Source organism: Eleutherodactylus coqui, chromosome 12 (genome assembly GCF_035609145.1).
Source record: "Eleutherodactylus coqui strain aEleCoq1 chromosome 12, aEleCoq1.hap1, whole genome shotgun sequence".
NCBI lineage: Eukaryota > Metazoa > Chordata > Amphibia > Anura > Eleutherodactylidae > Eleutherodactylus > Eleutherodactylus coqui.
Window position 1 is genome coordinate 74,606,741 of NC_089848.1, and position 23,504 is coordinate 74,630,244.

Below are 23,504 nucleotides of genomic sequence, written 5' to 3' on the forward strand. Positions count from 1 at the left end.
GCTTTGACAGGGAGGAGTCCCTCAGAGCTGGTGGGCTTTTATTAATTAGCCCTATAGAGTTAGTGGTGCTTCTAAGCCTGTGTGGGTTGGCTGGGGGTAAAATAATAGAATTACATTGAAGTTGTGGTGCAGATTTTTTGGGCTCTAAGGACCTTCCCTCAAAGTCTTTAATGTTATTAATATTTTCTTAAAGAATTATGTTTAATGTTGCTTGTAATAAAATAGCTGCTATGGGCCAAAATTATCCAAAATAAATAGTTGTCCATGTTTTCTATTAATAAGTAAGGCTGCTCTCACACGTGTGTTCAGAAAACGCCACGCGGCATCTTCAAATAAAGGTTACAGTGTTTGACAGCATTTTTTGATGCACCCCATCACTGTGATGGATGATGAGGTACATTAACAAACGCTACAACGTGTGAAAATAGAGCAAACAGTGCTAAAAACATCACAAGCGTTAGAAACGCAGCATTCAAGTGCTGGTCTGCGAGGCCCTATTGAAATCAATGGCGGCGTTATAACACAGTTAACGCTGCATTCGGGACACTGCGCTAATCGTGGTAAAAAGCATCCTATTAAGAGCAGCCTTAGGCTTTAGTCACACGGGCGTTTTTTCACGCGATTTGCGCATCGCATGACGGATGCGCATGCGCAAATCGCGTGACCGGCGCCGAAAAATCGGCCCAAAAATCGCCCGAAAATCTGCTCCTAGCCGCGTTTCATTAGAAACGGGCCGGAGCGGCGGAGCCTGACCTCCGAGCGTTATGGCTGCTTAGGACCAGCGCTCCGTCTGTGAGGTGTCCTTACAGGGTACTTTCTAAAGCCACAAGCAGCGGACATGCCGAAATCTGTCAAGGAGAGGAGCGGGGAACAGCTGAGCACCCCTCGGAAGCCGAAAGGGCAGGTGGGAATGCAGCGCTTCTTAAAAGAACGGGACTCCCGGTCCCCGCGCCCGCCAGCCAAGATGGCGCCGTCACACGAGGCTGCAGCTCCAGCAAAAAGTAAGGAGAGGGGAGGGGAGACCTCGTCTGATGAGGAAGAAGACAGTGAGATAATTACAAGGGGATTCATGAAGCAGCTTTTTGCTGATGCCCTGCAGCCCCTGATCGCAGATCTAGCCGAGATCAAAGAGGACGTTAAGCAGCTGGGGAGCAGGGTGGAAGACCTGGAGGTGTCCTCCTCCTCTATCATATCCCACGCTGAGGTGCTAGCAAAGGTGTTAAAGGAACAGCACGAACACCTGAATCGCGCCCTAATTTCTCAAGAGGATCTAGAGAATAGAAACAGGCGCTGCAATGTGCGTATAAAGGGGCTCCCTGAGTCATTTGATGCGGACTCCCTCTTTAAGGTAGGGGCTGAATTATTTGACCTTCTTTTGGGACCTGAAAATTCTCTGCACATGGGCATAGAGCGCATCCACAGGGCTCTCAGACCCCCTCCCTCCTCAAACGAGCCCCCCAGGGACATTATCTGCAGGATGTTTTCATTTCAAGACACTCTTGCCGTCCTTAATGCTGCGAGATTGCACAAAGGGTGGAAGTTCCAAGGTCACGACCTGCAGTTTTTTCAAGACTTGGCGCCCTCCACATTATACAAAAGGAGACTATTGCGTCCGCTCCTGGAGGCCCTTAGGGAGAAGGACTTGCGATACTCCTGGTTGTTTCCCTTCGGGTTGGGGATTTCCGTAGGGGGTCGCAGGCTGACAATTAGAACCCCTGAGGACCTACACAAGGCCTGGCCCCTACTGGGAATTCCCCCTCTAGACCTACCATGCTGGCTCCCACTTCCTGGCTTCCCAAATTTGCCAAAACTCCCTCCATCTGATGCGTGGCAACAAGCGTCTATCACAAAGTCACCTAGAGGGAAAAAAAAGAAGACAAAGGAGACCCACGTCACTGAAGATACTTGAGGACTCTGTATGGCGCAGGTTCTGTTCACCTTTCGTCAGGCTGTTTTCCACACGGCCCAGTCATGTTCCCTCAAGTTTGTTAGAGATATGGAACAGAAAACCGATTTGAAGGTTGGACTTTTTGTCGCCTCGTGCCTCACTAGCACGGTGTGACACGTATGCTCTCCGTGTTGCTGTTAGAATGCTAAGTTATAAGTTATGAGTTATGGCAACGTTAATTTTCTTGTTGTGATTTTGCCCCTCCCAGACCCAGCCTCAGCTGGGACCCATTCCTATAGACCTCTTCTCTATAAGTCCTTTATAAGAGTACCCCGCTGGACCCCTCACAGTCCAGGCTGATTTCAGTTGATCGATCCTTAACCTTTTAGGGGTCGACCAACCCGCCTCACACCCTCCCCCATCCCTGTTCCTTTCCTCTCCTACCCCTTGCACCCCCCACGTGTAGACGACCCAGTCTCCGTGGGGAGGTGCGCATTCTCTCTCAAGAGAGAGCAGCTTCGTCTTCCCTCTGCTACGTTCCTATAGTGTGTCTTTCCTTCCTCTCGTCTCTGTTGAGTATACCCTCTCCTCTTTGTTCACCCCCAGTGTTTTCTTCCTCCCTCCCTCCCGTCCCCCCCTCCCCTCCCCAGGTCTCGCGCACCCAGGCAAGGTAATCCGGACTCAGTAGAGGGGGTTTCCCTTTATTTTCACCCGTCTGACGCAGTCTGTTCTGTCTGTCTCTCATTGCGTTCTGCAGAGCTAGGTGGCATCTGTTCCTGCTTCAACATGAGCGACTCACTAAGATGGACCACGTTCAACGTTAAAGGGCTGAACTCCCCATCCAAGAGGCACCACATTGCGCTTCTGCTGAGAAGGTATGGCACTAAAATTGCATTTCTACAGGAGACCCACTTCAGGGGAAATAGACGCTTGTCCCTCCCTGGGAAACATTTTACGCAGGCATACCACAGCACGCATCCAACATCAGCTGCTAGGGGAGTAGCTATACTTTTCCATCACTCGGTGGCCTTCACTTGTGAAGCTCAACACTCTGATGATGAGGAAAGGGTCCTCTTCTTGAGGGGTAAGCTTCTTAATCAGAAAGTAACTATAGGAAACCTATACACTCCTAACTCGGGGCAGGTACCGTGGCTGTTGAGTCAGCTTGAGACATTAAAACTTTTTGCTGAGGGCCCAATTCTCCTAGGGGGTGATTTAAATCTGACTCTTAGCCCCGTCCTGGACTCCTCAACCGGGAAGTCCCACATCTCACAGGCTAAGCTTAGAAGACTGTACCGCGGTCTTTCGGAGTTGAGTCTGATTGATGTCTGGAGACACACTAACCCGTCAACGAAAGACTTTACTTTCTATTCTCACGTACATCTGTCCTTCCAACGCCTTGACTATTTCTTTATCTCCTCCTCCCTATTAAAATCTGTCACTGGAGCCAAAATCGATCCTATTCTTATATCGGACCACGCTCCGCTTCACACCGACTTGGACCTATCCCTGCCTTCCCATCGGGAGTGGAGATGGAAGTTAAACCCCTCACTCCTCGATCAGGAAGAGGACAAGCAACACCTTAGTTCACTATTAGACGAATTCTTTCATCTAAACAACTCCCAAGAGGTCTCAACTCCTATGATTTGGGAAGCCCACAAGGCCTATGCAAGGGGCCTCTTGATCGCTCTAGGCTCAAGAGTTAAAAAAAGATTACAAAAAAGTATTGACGATAAGCTTCAGCAAATTACTAAGCTTGAGCAGGCGGCTAAGGGTTCACATTGTAAGGCCGCGTTAGACAAATTGACTACCCTCAGAAAGGACTTGAAAAAAGACTTTGACTCTAGATATAATAAGAAACATCTACACCTACAAAAAACAGTCTATATTCAGGGCAATAGGGGCAGTAAATGGACTTCTTCCCTTATCAAAAAAGCCCGTAAGAGAAATCTCATTAGCTCAATAAAGACCAGAACGGGAACTCAGATCACCTCCTCGGAAGACATAGCGGCTGAGTTTCAAGCGTTCTATTCCCAATTTTATAACATACGCCTACCCCTCTCCCCGGACGAGCAACTAAACGCCCACACACAAATACAAAATTATCTAAGTGGGCTAGGCCTGCCCAGTTTAGACGAAGATGCGGGGGTGTCCCTGACGAGACCAGTCTCCTCTCAGGAGGTTGAGGACCTACTGACTTCCTCCCCTTCGGGCAAAAGCCCAGGTCCCGATGGGCTATCAGCCACGTACTATAAAGCCTTTAAAGATTGTTTGGTCCCCCAGCTAACTGAATTATTTAACTCCCTTCTCGACGGGAAATCCCTACCCAAACAAGCGCAAGAGGCGCATATCACGTTGATTCATAAGGACAATAAAGATCCGGAGGCCTGTGGAAGTTATAGGCCGATATCCCTTATCAATTTCGATGTAAAATTGTGGGCTAAACTTCTTGCAAAAAGGCTGGAAAAATTTATTCCATCCCTTATTAACAAGGAGCAGGCTGGTTTCGTCAGGGGCAGAGAGGGAAGAGATAACTGCGTCAGACTTCTCCACGCAATAAGGCTCGCCCAAAAGCAAAATATACCTTTGGCTCTAGTAGGCACAGATGCCGAAAAAGCCTTTGACCGTGTCAATTGGTTATATATGCGCTCGGTCCTGACCCATTTTAAAATTCCCCCCACTTTCATCTCGGCCATTTTCTCCCTGTACGCGTCCCCGCACGCCAGACTGAAGATAAATGACATTCTTTCGCCCCCATTCAATATCAGTAATGGCACCCGACAGGGATGCCCCCTATCCCCTTCTTTATTCATCCTTGCCCTAGAACCATTTTTGCAGAAGATCCGAATTGATCCAATTATTCAGGGACTAAAAGTAGGTCAGGCTCACCTTTCACTAGCAGCCTATGCTGATGATGTGATTTTTCTGGTCACGAATCCCGAAGAGGGCCTGCCGCGTCTCACTGAGCTTTTGGAAGATTTTGGGGTCCTTTCGAATTTTAAAATAAATTATTCAAAGTCAAAGGTCCTCAACATCTCGATCCCGGCAAATCGTTGCCGAGCGCTAAAGGCTAACTCCCTCTTCTCGTGGACCACAACAGACATAGATTTTCTAGGCATACAGCTCACGAGAAGAGCAGAGGATTTGTTCTCGTCTAATTTCTCCCCTCTCCTGACAAAGCTGAAGGGTCTTCTGCGCTCATATGACCTCTCTTTCTTGTCATGGATGGGGAGAAAGAATATTTTACAGTCTTACGTCATCCCAATCCTTTTATATAAAATGTGTCTCCTCCCGATTCACATCCCCAACTCCTTTTTCAAGTCCTTGCACTCGATCATCCTAAATTATGTATGGAGAGGTAAGAGACCGAGATTGGCCCACAGTTTGCTAGAAAGGAGAAGGGCTGACGGGGGAATGGATTTTCCTAATCCTAGGGCTCTATATCTCTCGGTCCAACTAGGCCACTGGATGGAGCTAGCGCTTCCCTCTAAAGACCAATTAATTCAAAAGCTAGCACTGTCCTCATATGGCCCCACTCTCCCCCAGGACTTATGGTTCCCGGCGCAGATTCTGCGGAAGCGAAGGTTGGTTTGCCCCCTCCTCAGAGGAACCTTGGAGACCTGGCACAAGCTAGGTGACAAATTGGCTCCCCTTCCTTCTCCGCTTACCCCCCTGACCGCCCTTCATGAGACAGTAGACTTGCACCTGGACCCCTGCTCGGCCGGCTGCTGGCAGATCTTATCGGACAAAAAAATAGCGGACATACAGACAAGGGCCCATCTCCCCCCGGAGGAGATCCTAAAGGACTTAGCACCTAGTCATAACCTCCCATTCTTAGTGACAGCACACATGACAGAAGTCATTAAAAAAATTTTAACTCAACACAGGTCGACTAGACCGCTAACTAACTTTGAGAAAACCTTGTCCGATAACAACGCTTCTAGGAGGAAACTGGCGGCTATTCGAAAACAATTTATATCCCCTACGGGTAACAATAAACCAGTATTCATCACCTCCTGGGAGAAGGAGCTCAAGGTTTCACTCTCAGAAAAGGATATCAGAGTCATACTCAAGAATGCTTTCGGTGCCTCGCCCTGTGTTACAGCACAGGAGTCACATTATAAATTAATATCGAGATGGTATAGGACTCCCCAATGGCTCTATGATCACAAGCTATCATCTAAAGATTCCTGCTGGAGATGTGATTCGGCAACGGGCTCGTACTTACACTTGTGGTGGGAATGCCCGGTGTTGAAACCCTTCTGGAGGGACGTTGGGGGTGTGCTGAGCAAGCTCCTACCAGGGTTGGTGCTTTCCCCTGAAGTGGTCATCCTGTGGAGGCCGTCGGCTGCCTTCCATCCGCAGAGGCACAAATTAATAGCGCTCCTTTTGGATGTGGCGAAATCGCTTATCCCACGTCTCTGGCTCCGTAAAGACCCCCCTTCCCTGGAAATGTGGAAGGAGAAAGTGGATCTCCTCTCAAATTTAGAGGAATTGTCCAGCTACTCCAGGGGCTCTCATGAGGAGTTCTTGAAGACATGGAGCTCATGGCGCGCTGTTAGGGCTGATCTCTGAGGTGGGAGGGAGGCCCGTCGGTCTTGGCGGGTAGGGGGAATAGGCGCTCACCCGCTTCTCTCGGGAGGGGTGGCAATACTACCCTACCGAGGATTGATGGAGTGACCCCTCTACTCACGGGCCCGCGGTGCCTCTCCAACCCCCCGATACAGAGGCGTTGCCCTTAACCGGATCGCTACTGGCTGCTACGTCCCCCTTTCTACACTTAGAGGTTGGCGGTGCGCGAGCCTGGGTTCCCCCCCTCGCCCCCTCCCCCCGGCTCTGTTAGTTTCCCACTGTCTCCCTCCTCCCCACTTTATAGGTTGATGATGCTGGTTGGAGGGAGGGATCCCGAAGGGGCTGTCGCCCCAATGGCAGGGGTTTCTCCCCCCTCCCCTAGTGGCTTGGCCACTCTGTTGTCCTTGTATGTCTTGAAATTACCAATGGGTGTTGAATGTCGTTAATGGCTGTTCTGTACGCTTTGATCCACCTATTGAGCTATCCGAGACATTGTTCACTGTTTGTCGATTGATTGTTTAATACTTAAAATGTCAATAAAAATTGAATTTAAAAAAAAAGAAACGGGCCGGAGCTGTCCAGCGCATTGCATTCAATGGAGCCGGCAATACAGCGGCTCCATTGAATGCAAGCGCTGCGGGCGAGTGTGGGATGAATTGTCGGGGAGGGGTTAAATATATAAGCCCTTCCCTGCAATGCATCCTTAAATGTGAAAAAATAAAAAAAAAGGATGTACTCACCAGCTCCCGGCAGCTGGAGATCCCGGCGGCCGGCCTGCAGTGGGTGTGAAGGAGGTGTGACTCAGACTTGCCCCTGATTGGCTCAGCGCTGAGCCAATCAGAAGCAAGTCTCAGTCACACCCATTCATGAATTCATGAATGGGTGTGACTGAGATCAGCCTCTGATTGGCTCAGGCTGAGCCAATCAGGGGCCAGTCTGAGTCACACCCCTTCACACCCACTGCAGGCCGGCCGCCGGGATCTCCAGCTGCCGGGAGCTGGTGAGTACATCCTTTTTTTTTATTTTTTCACATTTAAGGATGCATTGCAGGAAAGGGGTTATATATTTAACCCCTCCCCGACAATTCATCCCGCGCACGCCGGCAGCCCATTGCTTTCAATGGAGTCGGCTGTATTGCCGCTCCATTGAATTTAATGGGCAAACATTGTTCTTCTCTGCCACAGCTGTTACAGCTGTGGCAGAGAAGAATGATTTGTCTTCTGTATGTTCTCAATGGGGTCGGCGCTGCTGCCGCCGGCCCCATTGAGCGCATATAGAGAAGAGAACAGGAATCGCAGATCGCAGATAGGTGCGATCTGCGATTTCTGTTCTCTAATTTATCGGACGAGTGCATAAAAAGCGCTCATGTGTCCGATACCATTGCAAAGCAATGGTTTTAAAAAATCGCCGGACGCATGCGCATGCGCAAATCGCGGCAATAAACGCCCGTGTGACTAAGCCCTTAGGGGGTTAAGGGGTTGGTGGTGGGAGGTTTAGTGCGGAGAAGGAATAAGGGCTTCTACCCACTACCGTTTTTTTAACGCTGCGACACCATTCCGTTTTTTAAAGGCAAATGTCAATGGGACTTTCTAAAATCGCAGGTTTGTGCTTCTGCGATTTTAAGCCCTAAGTGGTTTTATTAGCAGAAAAATACCCGGCTCATGAGATTTTGTAAATTATGTCTGTTTTGTTGGTTTGTGTTTGACCTGGCTGATTGTTTGGGATTTCACTCCATTTGTCTCTTTTAAGGCTGCATTCCCACGAACGTATATCGGCTCGGTTTTCACGCCGAGCCGATATACGTTGTCCTCGTGTGCAGGGGGGGGGAGGATGGAAGAGCCAGGAGAGGGAACTGAGCTCCCGCCCCCTCTCTGCCACCTCTCCACCCCTCTGCACTATTTGCAATGAAAGGAGGTGGGCGGGGGCGGGGCCAAGTTCCGCGAATTAGCCCCGCCTCTTCCCATGGCAAATAGTGCAGAGGGGCAGAGAGGAGGCAGAGAGGGGGCGGAAGCTCTGTTCCTGCTCCTGGCTCTTCCATCCTCCCCCCCCCTGCACACAGGACAACGTATATCTGCTCGGCGTGAAAACCGAGCCGATATACGTTCGTGGGAATGCACCCTAACACTAATGGGAGATATTATGGGTGTGTTTTTGCTGTTGGAGTACACCTGAGGGCAATAAGAGAGGGTGTTTATTTCCACTTTGCCTTGGTTCTGTGCTGTTCAATGTTTGCAGTCTCCTTCTGCTGGTGTAGGTGAACATTGCTGAATCCGGGTTCTGTGATTCTCCCAAAAACAAAAAGAATTTCACATTCATCCAGAAGTACAGAACGAAGAAGCAGAAGCACAATTAAAGAGGGGAGCGAGCGGGGAGAGGACATTCCCTCTAAGAGAGGCCAAGATGATGAGCTGGAAGCTGTCTCTGCTGTTCTTCTGTGCGGTCACATTGCACGGCTGTTTCTCTGGCACGACTGAGCCTGAGGTCCAGGATGAAAACTCTGTAAGAGGGAAAAGGCCACATATTTATGTAAATCCCTGCTGGTCCAGGAACTCATTAGATACATGCTGTGTTTTATTTTGTGGAGTTTGTTTATTTGGACAATGGTATTCATTTGGTATAGCTTGCAGGGTTAGTGAGTGGCCAAGGAAACGGGGTAGATGCGACCTTATCAGGACGGGTCGCTCACTGTTAGGTAGGGACTGTCACCATCTAGTGCCCAGTAGGGAAAGTTCTCCTCTTTTTGTTTTCTTTACCATGTATAACTTGTGTTCATAGTAGTGTGGTGTGAACAGTGCCAGAGTGATTATGTTTTGGTTTGCAGTTACTGTTTGCTCAAAGCAGACGTGTATGTTCTGGATAGGTAGCTCTATGTTGCAATTCAGTGAAATCATAAGTTGTGAGTCACGTATGAGACAACAAGCAGCTCATGACAGCAGCATCGTAAAACACAAAGAATTGCATATTCATCCAGAAGTACAGAAGGAAGAAGTAGGCACACAGTAAAAGAGGAGAGCGAGCGGACAGAGGACATTCCCTTTAATAGAAGCCAAGATGATGAGCTGGAAGCTGTCTCTGCTGTTCTTCTCTGCTGTCACATTACACGGCTGTCTCTCTGGTGCTGCAGAGCCTGAGGTCCAGGATGGAAGCTCTATAAAACACATCACCAACCTCTACAACCAAATGGAAGACGTCACATATTTATATAAATCACTGGACCAGCATCCTGCTACTCCACTAGAGGTAAAGCACACAGCATAGGATCTTACCCAGAATGCTTTTCGCTTAAAGCATATAATGGGAAAAAACTTTTTTACAAATATAAGGGGTCTAGTGAGAAATCAACTTACCTAATATGAAGATATCTACCCATCTAGTAATGATATAATAGGGGATTTAGTATCTTTTTGTCTACTACAATACTATCAGCCAACCAATGTGTTTATATTAATCTGTGGCAATTTCCAGTCACAAAAAATTGAAAAAAATATACGCGGATACGTTTTAATGTAAAGTTAATAAAGGTTAATCTTTATATGTAGTGGTTAATTCCGGTGACTTTTTGACATATGACTAAGGGACTTTTCTGCCACTGTGACTTCTTAAAGCATATAATGTATATTATATAACTACACATGAAGCTCTATTTATGCTCCATTCACATCCAAAGGAAATCTGCTGATTGCTGCTGGGTATATGTTGCCTGAGCTCTTACAATGTTCCAACCTGTGGTAACAGAAAACTAGAAAAAGCAGAAGTGCAGCTTTGAGTGTGACTAATGGAGTAATGAGTTATGGAATACATTGTAATTGGAAGCTCTTGAGGCTTCGGTGTTCTCTTCACCAGGTAAAGAGTATGACTAACAAAGTCTATCAATGTGAAGTGGATAATTTACATGTTTATCACTCTCCTAATGACAGGAAGGTGAAAACCAAAGATGTTTCATCATTAAAGAGACGGAGTGCCTGAAATCTGAGAATCCTGATTTATCTCAATGTGATTTCAAGTCAGACGGAGTAAGTACTGACACACTGCAGCCAATGTGCATCATAAAGTTTTTTCAAAATCGCAGTTAATCATTATTTTCTTCTCTTTTGATTCCTTCCTGAGAAATAGACTACTATAATACTTTCCCTACGTACAGGAATATAACTAACGTATTTTCCGGCATAAAAGACGACGGGGCGTATAAGACAATCACCGACTTTCCGTCTTATATGCTGGGGATACAGTGTTAAAAAAAAAATCAATACTCACCCACGGCGGCGCTGCTGCAGGCTGTCGCTCCCTCGTGCACGCTGGCAGAGCATTGCTTCTTGCAAGTGGGGCTTGAATCCCCCGCCTTCAGAAAGCTAATGCTCCGATTGGCTAACTTAGTCTGGCGTTAGCCAATCACAGCCATTCAATGATGTCATGAATGGCTGTAATTAGAAAACGCCAGACTAAATTAGCCAATCAGAGCATTAGTTTACTGGAGGCGGGGCATTCAAGCCCCACTTGAAAAAAAAAGCAATGCTCTGCCAACGTGCATGAGGGAGCGAGAGCCTGCAACAGCACCACAGGAGGTGAGTATTAATTTTTGGGGGGGACATGTATACCCGGCATATAAGATGACCCCTGACTGCAGAGCAGATTTTTCAGGGTTAAAAGGTGGTCTTATATGCCGGAAAATACGGTACTATAATGCTACCCCCCTATTTACAGGAATATAACTACTGTAATACTGCCCCCTATGTAAAAGAATATAACTACTATAATACTGCCCCCAATGTACAAGAATATAACTATAATAATACTACCTTCTATGTATAAGAATATAACTACTATAATACTGTCCCGTATGTACAGGAATACAACTACTATAATACTGTCCCTTTGTACAAGAATATAACTACTATAATACTGCCTCCCATGTCCAAGAATATAACTACTATAATACTGCCCCCTATGTACAAGAATATAACTACTATAATACTGCCTCCCATGTACAAGAATATAACTACTATAATACTGCCCCCTATGTACAAGAATAAAACTACTATAATACTGCTCCTATGTACAAGAATATAACTACTATAATACTGCCTCCTATGTACAAGAATATAACTACTATAATACTGCCCCCTATGTACAAGAATATAACTAGTATAATACTGCCCCCTATGTACAAGAATATAACTACTATAATACTGTCTCCTATGTACAAGAATATAACTACCATAATACTGTCCCCTATGTACAGGAATACAACTACTATAATAATGCCCCCTATGTACAAGAATATAACTACTATAATACTGCCTCCAATGTACAAGAATATAACTACTATAATACTGCCTCCTATGTACAAGAATATAACTACTATAATACTGCCCCTATGTACAAGAATATAACTACAATAATACTACCCCTATGTACAAGAATACAACTACTATAATACTGCCCCTATGTACAAGAATACAACTACTATAATACTGCCCCTATGTACAAGAATATAACTACAATAATACTACCCTCTATGTACAAGAATATAACTACTATAATACTATCCTCTATGTACAAGAATATAACTACAATAATACTGCCCTCTATGTACAAGAATATAACTACTATAATACTATCTGCTACGTACAGGAATATAACTACTATAATAGTGATGCTTATGTACAGGAATATAAATTCTATAATACTGCTCCTATATACAAGAATATAACTACTATAATACTGTCCTCTATGTACAAGAATATAACTACTATAATACTGCCCCAATGTACAAGAATATAACTACTATAATACTGCCCCCTATGTACAAGAATATAACTACTATAATACTGCCCCCTATGTACAAGAATATAACTACTATAATACTGCCTCCTATGTACAAGAATATAACTACTATAATACTGCCTCCTATGTACAAGAATATAACTACTATAATACTGCCCCCTATGTACAAGAATATAACTACTATAATACTGCCTCCTATGTACAAGAATATAACTACTATAATACTGCCTCCTATGTACAAGAATATAACTGCTATAATACTGCTCCTATGTACAAGAATATAACTACTATAATACTGCCCGCTATGTACAAGAATATAACTGCTATAATACTGCCCCTTATGTACAAGAATATAACTACTATAATACTGCCTCCTATGTACAAGAATATAACTGCTATAATACTGCTCCTATGTACAAGAATATAACTACTATAATACTGCCCGCTATGTACAAGAATATAACTGCTATAATACTGCCCGCTATGTACAAGAATATAACTACTATAATACTGTCCCCTATGTACAAGAATATAACTACTATAATACTGCCCCCTATACAAGAATATAACTAATATAATACTGCCTCCTATGTACAAGAATATAACTACTATAATACTGCTCCCCTATGTACAAGAATATAACTACTATAATATTGCCTCCTATGTACAAGAATATAACTACTATAATACTGCCCCCTATGTACAAGAATATAACTACTATAATACTGCTCCCTATGTACAAGAATATAACTACTATAATGCTGCCTCCTATGTACAAGAATATAACTGCTATAATACTGCTCCTATGTACAAGAATATAACTACTATAATACTGCCCGCTATGTACAAGAATATAACTACTATAATACTGCCTCCTATTTACAAGAATATAACTACTATAATACTGCCCCCTAAGTACAAGAATATAACTACTATAATACTGCCCCCTATGTACAAGAATATAACTACTATAATACTGCCCCCTATGTACAAGAATATAACTACTATAATACTTCCTCCTATGTACAAGAATGTAACTACTATAATACTGCCCCCTATGTACAAGAATATAACTACTATAATACTGCTCTCAACAAGGCTTGTGAGAAGAAGTGAGAAGACTTATAAGGCCATCCATGCTATTCTGGGTAATATGTACAAGAATATGTGTGCTGTTAGGATATTTGGATGAGTCTGAAATACTTGTGTTGCAATCAGATTGCGTTATATTAATGAGTCATGTCTATAAAATTTCTGTTATATGATTTGTTTTAATTTCAGTTATGAATTATCAGTTCTACATTGCAGTAGTCATTTTTATATGAATTTTGCAGGATGTGAAGCTTTGTGATTTGCATGCTGAGGTCCCTGAGGACATAAAGTGCATCATCCTGCCCGAGGTAACACAACCATCAAGTGACAATGCTCTCTTGCTATAATACAGTTTAGTTCTAAAGACATTCTCCTTTATAGCTCATGATTCAGAAACCCATTTCTGTGGAGAAATCCGACCACTCAATAGATGACAGAACACTGAGATTGTCCTGTTGCTGCTCCTTTTCCTATGTTCTTCATATTGCTCACCTCCAGTCCATCCTTATTTTTCTAGTCTTTTTTTATTTTTTCCTATATGGAAGTTATGCTTCTCTGACTATGCCAATGAAAAGTAGTCAAACATTGAAAAAAACTATATAAATTTGGTGTTGTTGTATCACTGAACTTATCTTGACCTGCAGAATAACATTAGCATATCACTTATACCGTGCAGTGGATGCCATAAAACTCAACCTACAACAATGATGGAACTATTCTCTCTCCAAAACAAATATTACGCCATGTTGTACTCCACACAGTTTATATCTGCCCCACTTTATAAGTTAGCATAGCAATAAAACCATAAACAAAACTTCTAGAAGAATACCCTTAGAGGGGCAGTTTTCAAAATGGAGTCATTTCTGGACGCTCCACTGTAATGGGTATCTCCTTGGCTCTGCAAATATGACATGGTGTCCAAAAATTATTCCCCCAGAATCTGTGTACCTTCCTTTCCGAGCACTGTCATGTGTCCAAACAGCAATCTGGATCACCGAGGGAACCACTAACTAAGAAATAAAATATAGCCTTTATTAATCAAATTAAAAAGTGTAACATATATTAAAAGGGCGTGTTTTGACTCTTTATACGTAGCGTGCCTGTCACGACCAATAGGCACTTTACCAATGATGTAATACCTTGAACCGGTCTTATTAGAAAAAACCACTTATAGTGTACCTTGATAGTACCTTTAAGCTATATACACCTGGGGGGTAAGTACCAGAGTATATGCTCAAATGGATATGATAACACTATTATCACCATATCATCTATCCCATTGGGGATAACGCAAAAGGTAAGATATGTATCCTTTATGGTGAAATGTTGACAAAAAATCGTCTTTCAATAAAGCCCACACGATTTCGTCAAATCACTTGTTCAAGGTATACGTTCATCTAGTATGCGATTGGTGGTTAAAGTATACTGCTCACCATCTGCATACAAGAGAATTGCTGCTTAGTGCTTATTAACAAAATGCACTAAATACTTATAACCCCAACAGTGGTACCCAAAGGTCATAATTAGACCCGGTACAACTACCAATTTATAAGTTATAAGTGACTAAAAGAAGAACCAATACAGAGGACAGGACTGGATGTTAGTCCACAGCAAATTGCCCAATGATTGGACTTCTGTACGGTGCTAAACCCGTGTAAATAGCACATATGGAATCAGTGTCCAGGAGCAGGACTGGTTAAATTGCGTCACAAACACTCCTGACACTGGATATTAACAAGCTGATTAGCCCACTTGGTCATATAGTAGTAAGTGACCACAACATACAGTCACACTACTGATCACTTAATTTTATGCACAATACCATCTACGCGTTTCAACAGCTTATGACACATAAGCTGTATCATCAGGATGGTCTATTGGATTGCAATAACAAGATAAAGAAATTGCATCACAAATTTAGCCAAGTGTTGCAGCAGCCATTGATGGATGTGACTGCAATGCAACCCTAGCTTGTATGAACGGGTAGCGAAGTGAACAGCCACAACGGATGTCCTTAAAAAACTGGAGGACGTTGTGTTGTCCCCGGGTACCAAACTGGCTAGCCTCGACGTAGAGGCTCTGTACAGCTCGATACCTCATAGCGGGGGACTCAAAGCCGTAGAATACTACCTGAACCAGAGGGGCACACACCTCAAACAGCACAACAATCTGTTAATGACCCTGTTGTCCTTTGTCCTCACAAAAAATTACTTCCTCTTCGATGGGAGGTACTTCCACCAGCTCAGGGGTACGGCTATGTGGAGCCCTTGTGCCCCCAGCTATGCCAACTTGTACCTGGGCTGGTGGGAGGAGACCACCGTGTTTAGTGAGGACAATGAGACCTGGACCCCATTTATAGATCTCTGGGTCCGGTTCATTGACGATGTGCTCATTCTCTGGACAGGGGAGATTGACGACTTCCATCGTTTCGTCAACCACTTGAATACCAACGACCTAGGACTGTACTTTACGGCCGAAATTGATTCCTCAAAAATTACATTCTTGGACCTTGCCATAACCAAGATGCCGGACGGATCTCTGCAGACATCCATATTTCGAAAAACTACGGCAACCAACACTCTGTTGCACTGGGAGAGTCATCATCCCACCTCCCTTAAGTGCGGGATACCAAAGGGACAATTGATTCGCACGCGGCGGAACTGTTCCTCTGACAACGACTTTTCGATTAAATCTCAGGAGATGAGTAGGAGATTTAGTAATCGTGGCTATCCTGCAGAGGTAATAGAGAAAGCTAATATCCATGCTAAAAACCTAAAACGAGAAGATTGTCTAAGACCGAAGAAGAGAGTTGAGGGTGATGCAAAGATCCGGATTATTGGCACTTATGACGATCAGTCCAATGAAGTCAGATATATTTTGAACAAATATTGGCATATACTGTGTAAAGATTCGGACATTATTGAACATCTTCCGAATAAACCCCTGATTACGTACAAGCGAGGACGCAATTTGAGGGACCGATTGGTCCATAGCCATTTTTCAGCTCAGATACCAACAAAAACATGGCTTGGTTCGGATCTCCCAAAGGGCACATTTAGATGTACAGGATGCAAGGCATGTAGGTATATCAAACGAGGTGATAGTTTTTCCAGCTCCTCCACCGGCATGACGTACCAAATAAAGGATTTCATTAACTGTAGATCCAGTGGCGTCGTATATAAAGCCACTTGTCCATGCCCACTTGACTACGTAGGCAAAACCATCCGCCAACTACGTAGACGTGTACTGGAACACATCGGGAATGTCAATCATGGGGACAAGACAAGTCTGGCAGTCCATATAAGGGATGTACACAATAATGATCCTGATTGCATCCAGTTTCAGGGAGTTGAAATTATTAGACCAAATGGAAGAAGAGGCAACATAGATAAAATGTTGCTACAAAAGGAGACTCGGTGGATCCACCGTTTAGATTGTTGTAGTCCGAAGGGGTTAAACGATCAGCTATCGTTTTCTGCATTTATATAACCGCTTGATGTAGTGTAGCAGACATGCAGTATTCTGCCTTTAGTGGAACAATTGATCTGGTTTATGATATATATCATGCCTTTGAGCTATGTTACCAATGATTACCAGTATACTATGGTATCGCACCATTATTTCCACCACTGGTATGTGTGTGGCATATAATGTATGTGTGCTTGCTTTGGTGCATATATTGTACACTATTTTCTACATTTTGGTTCTCTACTGTCACCTTCTGCCTGTATCATATATCAGGGTGGCAACATGGGAGACTGGTCGTAACTAAATAATCCGGGGACTATGCTTGGATGCCAATATAGGGGTCCCAGGTCCATAATCAAATTCATCATGTTGTAATGGAGTGTATTTGTTATTATCTATATACTATAATACTTACCTTCTTCCATGCACTGGCATATGCCTTTAATTGTTCATTTATTCATAATCCATACAGTAATGGTTGCTGGTCGTTGCAAAAAATCCTGGGACCATGGTAATATGTGAATATAGAGGTCCCAGATCCATAAGTAATTCCATCATGCTGTAATGATTTGTATTGAGTATCATCTATATGCACCAATACTTACCTGCTTCCATGCATCAGTATATGCTGTTTATGCTGCTAATACAATTAACTGCAGCTACTGTATCCATTTCCCTTTTTACACCTTTACTATTATTGCCCTGTTTGGGGCTGTATTGTGTCCCGCTTTCCCCTGTGCACGACGTGCGCCGGTTCTGCATAGTGTCTGGGTGCCGCTGCGTCTGCCGGAGTCCTGGTTGGCGCTGGTTGGCATCCATGAACGCTGTGCGGTCCTGCGCATGCGCGGGATCGCCGTTACCGCGAGATCCCGGTCTGATAAGTGACAGGAGAGGAAACACAGCAGATTGGCTGAGCGGGGACGAGCCCCGTTACAGGGGGGCGTGGTTTGGTCTTCTTAAGCCCTGTCATCTGGGCTACAGACCATTGCTGCTCATTTGTATACAGCCGGTCAGGCTGTTCACTTCGCTACCCGTTCATACAAGCTAGGGTTGCATTGCAGTCACATCCATCAATGGCTGCTGCAACACTTGGCTAAATTTGTGATGCAATTTCTTTATCTTGTTATTGCAATCCAATAGACCATCCTGATGATACAGCTTATGTGTCATAAGCTGTTGAAACGCGTAGATGGTATTGTGCATAAAATTAAGTGATCAGTAGTGTGACTGTATGTTGTGGTCACTTACTACTATATGACCAAGTGGGCTAATCAGCTTGTTAATATCCAGTGTCAGGAGTGTTTGTGACGCAATTTAACCAGTCCTGCTCCTGGACACTGATTCCATATGTGCTATTTACACGGGTTTAGCACCGTACAGAAGTCCAATCATTGGGCAATTTGCTGTGGACTAACATCCAGTCCTGTCCTCTGTATTGGTTCTTCTTTTAGTCACTTATAACTTATAAATTGGTAGTTGTACCAGGTCTAATTATGACCTTTGGGTACCACTGTTGGGGTTATAAGTATTTAGTGCATTTTGTTAATAAGCACTAAGCAGCAATTCTCTTGTATGCAGATGGTGAGCAGTATACTTTAACCACCAATCGCATACTAGATGAACGTATACCTTGAACAAGTGATTTGACGAAATCGTGTGGGCTTTATTGAAAGACGATTTTTTGTCAACATTTCACCATAAAGGATACATATCTTACCTTTTGCGTTATCCCCAATGGGATAGATGATATGGTGATAATAGTGTTATCATATCCATTTGAGCATATACTCTGGTACTTACCCCCCAGGTGTATATAGCTTAAAGGTACTATCAAGGTACACTATAAGTGGTTTTTTCTAATAAGACCGGTTCAAGGTATTACATCATTGGTAAAGTGCCTATTGGTCGTGACAGGCACGCTACGTATAAAGAGTCAAAACACGCCCTTTTAATATATGTTACACTTTTTAATTTGATTAATAAAGGCTATATTTTATTTCTTAGTTAGTGGTTCCCTCGGTGATCCAGTTATTCCTCTAGGGAATTCTTTTCTGTCTCGGTGACGAACAAACAGCAATCTGTATTCACATATGGGGCATTTCAGTACTCAGGAGAAAATGGGTCGGCAAATGGTGTGGTGCTTTGCCTCCTCTTTGAGAAAATCAAACATTTGGAGCTAAACCTACATTTTATTGGAAAAACTGCTTTTTTTTCAAGGCGCAACATTAAACAAATTCCATGAAGCACCAGTGGAGTTAAAATGGTCACAACGTCCACAGATGAATTCCTTGGGGGAAGGTCCAATTTTTTGAAAAAGGTTTCTTATGTTTTTGGTGCCTCATGGCCTCTATAAATTTGAAGTCGGACCTGGAGAAAGCCCTAACAGGGAGGGCCCAAAATCAATATGGTGTTTCTTAATTTCTGAGTCTTGTGTTTGAGCCACTGGTGTAACTATAGGGGATGCTGTTGCACCCGGGCCCAGTAGACTTAAGGGGCCCATAAGGCTTTTCTACTCCATATAGGGAGCCCAGTACTATGAATAAAACATTATACTTGGGAGCCCCATTACAGGTTTTGCATTGAGGCCCATCAGCTTCAAGTTACGCCTCTGGTTTGAGCCATGGTGCGCATTAGGACCACATGTGGGATATTTCTAAAAACTGCTGAATCGGGTGATAAATATTGAGTTTCTGTGTTAACTTCTGTAATAACAATGAAATGTAGACATTTAATTTCTACTTCACTTTAGTTCCTGTGAAATACATGTAAAGGGTTAACAAACTTCCTAAACGTAGTTTTCAATATTTTCAGGGGTTCCATTTTTAAAATGGAGTAATTTATGGAGGAGCTCTGATATATAGGCCCCTTCCAAACTGAAATGGACCCTAAAAAATAGATTTTGGAAATGTTCTTGAAAATCTCAAAAAGTCCAGTAACATCCTAAAAAATAAAAGGACACTTACAAAATGATGCCAACATTTAGTAGACATATGGTAAATGTTGATTGGTCATTTTTTTGTGTTGCATGAACATTTGTCTTACAAGCAGAAACTTCCAAATTTAGATAAAGGCTTTTTTCACAATTTTCTCAAAAATGTTGGATTTTCTTTTACAAGTCAACTCATATCAACCAACATTCGCCACTATCAAAGTACACTGTGTCATAAAAACTGTCAGAGAATCACTTGGATAAGTAAAGGCACTCTAAAGTTATTACATCAGATTAGAGTCGGGGAGCATCTCTCCTTAGGGAGAGCACCAAGAAGGTGAGTGATGAGACTTATAAGGCCATCTATGCTCCTCTGGGTAATATGCAAATAAGGAAGATGGAACAATACCTCTGCAGCGCCACCTAATGGATAGCAGCATTCCTTCAAATCAATGCTTGATCCTGTATATAGGTCTGCAGAGCAATAAGGAATTGAATTCACGATTATTGCTCTACAGCCCTGTAAAAAGGGACAAGCATTGATTTGAAGGAATACTGCCATCCAATAGGTGGCACTGCAGAGGTGTTGTTTAGTGATGAGCGAGCATACTCGCTAAGGGCAATTGCTCGAGCGAGCATTGTCCTTAGCGAGTACCTGCCCGCTCGAGACAAAAGGTTCGGATGCCGGCGGCGGGCAGGGAGCTGCGGGGGCGAGCGAGGAGGAACGGAGGGGAGATCTCTCTCTCCCTCTCCCCCTCCCCCGCACCCCCCTGCTGACTGCCGCTACTCACCGCTCCCCCGCGCTACCACCCGAACCTTCTGTCTCGAGCGGGCAGGTACTCACTAAGGGCAATGCACGCTCGAGCAATTGCCCTCAGCGAGTATGCTCGCTCATCTCTAGTGTTGTTCCATCTCCCTTATTTGCACATCACACTAGAAAAATGGGATTGTGTAGTTGAGGTCAAAACTGGCTGTGGTGTTAAGGGGTTAAGAGTGACTATTACATATGGGTAATTGACAATGCGAATCAGTCTTATTCTGTGTCCTGCAGGTATTCCGTGAGAGGAGGTCTACTGGAAGACCACGGAGGAGACCCTGCCCGCCCCGACGACCAGGATGTTCTTCTATTATCGCCAGAAAGTTCCATCTATGTGACCTCATCTCCAGTGATCTGTAGAACGTGATCTGGGATTGAGGCTTATGGCGATTCTTTTATTTGTATGTGATGCGGCTTTGCTTGTTATTAGGAGACATGAGATGATACAATGTAGCAGCCATTATTCACTACTTCTCTTTCATCTCTCCCACGGTCACATTGGACACTGGATGTGGAGCTTTCAGGAGTCTCTGCAGCGGCTGTCTGTGGGATCTCTGATGTTCTGTCTGTGGGATCTCTGATGTTCTGTCTGTGGGATCTCTGATGTTCTGTCTGTGGGATCTCTGATGTTCTGTCTGTGGGATCTCTGATGTTCTGTCTGTGGGATCTCTGATGTTGTGTCTGTGGAACCTCATTTTATTTGGGTTAAAAAACATCAATGGATACAATGAGAGAAATAAAGTGTACAACAAATAACATCTATTGAATTCTGTATATAAATGAGGAAGATGAATGATGATGATAGCCATGATGAGGGGAGGAATGATGATGGTCAATGTGGAAGGTAGTGATAAGAATGATGAGAGCGATGATGATGATGATGGTGACAGTGATGCTTAAGAGGAGAAAGAATGATGATGGTTTTGATTAAGAGAAGGGGAAGGAGAGATGAAGGCAAGCGTGATGTAAAATGATGAGTAGAAGGATGAGGATGAATGATGATGATGATAAAGGAAGATGACGATAAGGAGGGTGATGATGTTAATGATCACAGCTCAGATACTGGGAGCCTTGATATCAGGAGAATGGCGCGTGACTACTGTGGCTTCTGATTGGTTGCAGTAGTAAACCAATAGCTATTCATGAACAAAGATCAACCACAGGAGCTGCAGTGTGGATGTCGAGGGGAACGAATAGAAGTATGATTCACCGAGCTGAATACATCTATATAAGTAGAAACGTCTATTACCCTGATGATAGTTGTTGAATATTGATTGCATCACTGTATACTTATCGTTACTGGTAGACTAAATCATACAGCGCTAGGTTTTGTATAAATGGGCTCTTGGATCTGAGATACAAGTCTCATCTTGTAGAATCTCCAAGCAGCATAATCTAGTTATCTACTATCTCACTTGTTTACAGTAGCATACTGCAATTAGCCGTAATCACAGGGAAACATCTGAATTGTTTCCTTGATTGATGTGCTGTGGGGTTTTAAAGGGGTTTCCCCACTACTTAAAATTGCTTGTTCTGCACAGTGAATTATATGTGATAGGAGTATATGACCGGTATTTAACGTGACATAAAATATTGCATTGTTTAAAAGGGAATTAGGATTAAACCTAAGGAATATCAGTAGTCAGTAATTTTGGCATTATTTTCTCTGTCTTGCTAAATAAATTATTGACTTGGGGTACTTTTACACAGGACGACCGTTGAACACTTAAGCACCGGACAAACATCCCAACGATCATTGCTCACTGAATGGAGGCAGAGTGTGCCGGAGATCTCTTCCAGCCGCCGGCCTCCATTCAGAGTGAACAGGCAGCTGAAACATATCAAAAACTAAACATATGCAGCTGGTAAACAATGAAGGTGATTGTAGACTTTATTACTACTATTTCGGGCTACATGTAATTTATTGTTTGACTTGTGATATCTTTTGAGAGGAGTACAGCAATGGAGAAAAACTGTAAATATGCTGGTGTTTTTTTCTACGATTTGTGACATGCGGTATAAATACAGTTTTATCTATTAACTTGTGGCATCTGAGTGGTTAAATGGCCATTATTGTAGTTATAAAATCTTCAATGCCCATTGATAGAGTGGGATGTCTGCTCTATATTACATTAATAAGCAAGTTTACGTAGATATGGTATTAAAACCTAGCTTACTATATGTATACGGTACCAGAACCCAGCTTACTACATATAGTACTGTGCAAAATTTTTAGATTGGTGAGGAAAAAATGCTGCAAAGTAAGGTTTGTTTCTATACGCTGTGATCTGATGCATTGGATTCCCCGATGCATATATGCCGAGGCCGCAATTCCGTTGCCTCCCTTTCCCTCCCCCTCGCCGGCTCACCTCCTCTCTCCTTACCTCCGGCTGTTTGCAATGAGAGTGGGCAGGATGGGGACGGAGCCTAGCACCCGCCCTTCCCCGCCCCTTGTCAGCAGCCAGCAATGGGAGGGGGCAGAGTGAGGCGAAGCTTAGCTCACCTGTCAATCCAATTGCAAACAGCTGGAGGGGAGGAGAGTAGAGATGAGCGAGCGTACTCGCTAAGGCAAACTACTCTAGCAAGTAGTGCCTTATGCGAGTACCTGCCCGCTCGTCTCTAAAGATTCAGGTGCCGCCGGGGGAGAGCGGTGAGTTGCGGGAGTGAGCAGGGAGGAGCGGGGAAGAGAGAGTGAGAGAAAGATCTCCCCCCCGTTCCTCCCCGCTCTACCCCGATGCTCCCCGCCCCCCCGCCGGCACCCGAATCTTTAGAGACGAGCGGGCAGATACTCGCATAAGGCACTACTCGCTCGAGTAGTTTGCCTTAGCGAGTACGCTCGCTCATCTCTAGAGGAGAGCGGAGGAGAGAAGAGGGAGGGAGTTTAGCAGTCACGCTGCTAAACTCCCTCCCACCTCCCTTCTCCGGCTGCTGTCATTGGCCCCCATGCATAGGAG

The 23,504-nt window shown here is 44.1% G+C and overlaps 1 protein-coding gene across 1 annotated transcript; it reads left to right on the forward strand.

Annotated features, from left to right (window-relative positions):
- Positions 1-9,366: 9,366 nt before the first annotated feature.
- On the forward strand, positions 9,367-21,308 carry LOC136586723 (cathelicidin-related peptide Oh-Cath-like). Its single transcript, XM_066584906.1, has 4 exons — positions 9,367-9,700; positions 10,378-10,473; positions 13,579-13,644; positions 20,785-21,308. The coding sequence occupies exons 1-4, from the start codon at positions 9,512-9,514 to the stop codon at positions 20,908-20,910; spliced, it is 477 nt and encodes a 158-aa protein (XP_066441003.1). The 5' UTR covers positions 9,367-9,511; the 3' UTR covers positions 20,911-21,308.
- The last annotated feature ends 2,196 nt before the right edge of the window (positions 21,309-23,504 follow it).

Excerpts from the sequence above, each read along its gene's own strand:
- LOC136586723 (XM_066584906.1), top strand. The coding sequence starts at position 9,512 with ATGATGAGCTGGAAGCTGTCTCTGCTGTTCTTCTCTGCTGTCACATTA. Across the intron at positions 9,701-10,377 it reads ATCCTGCTACTCCACTAGAG|GAAGGTGAAAACCAAAGATG; the intron begins GTAAAGCACACA and ends TCCTAATGACAG. Across the intron at positions 10,474-13,578 it reads GTGATTTCAAGTCAGACGGA|GATGTGAAGCTTTGTGATTT; the intron begins GTAAGTACTGAC and ends TGAATTTTGCAG.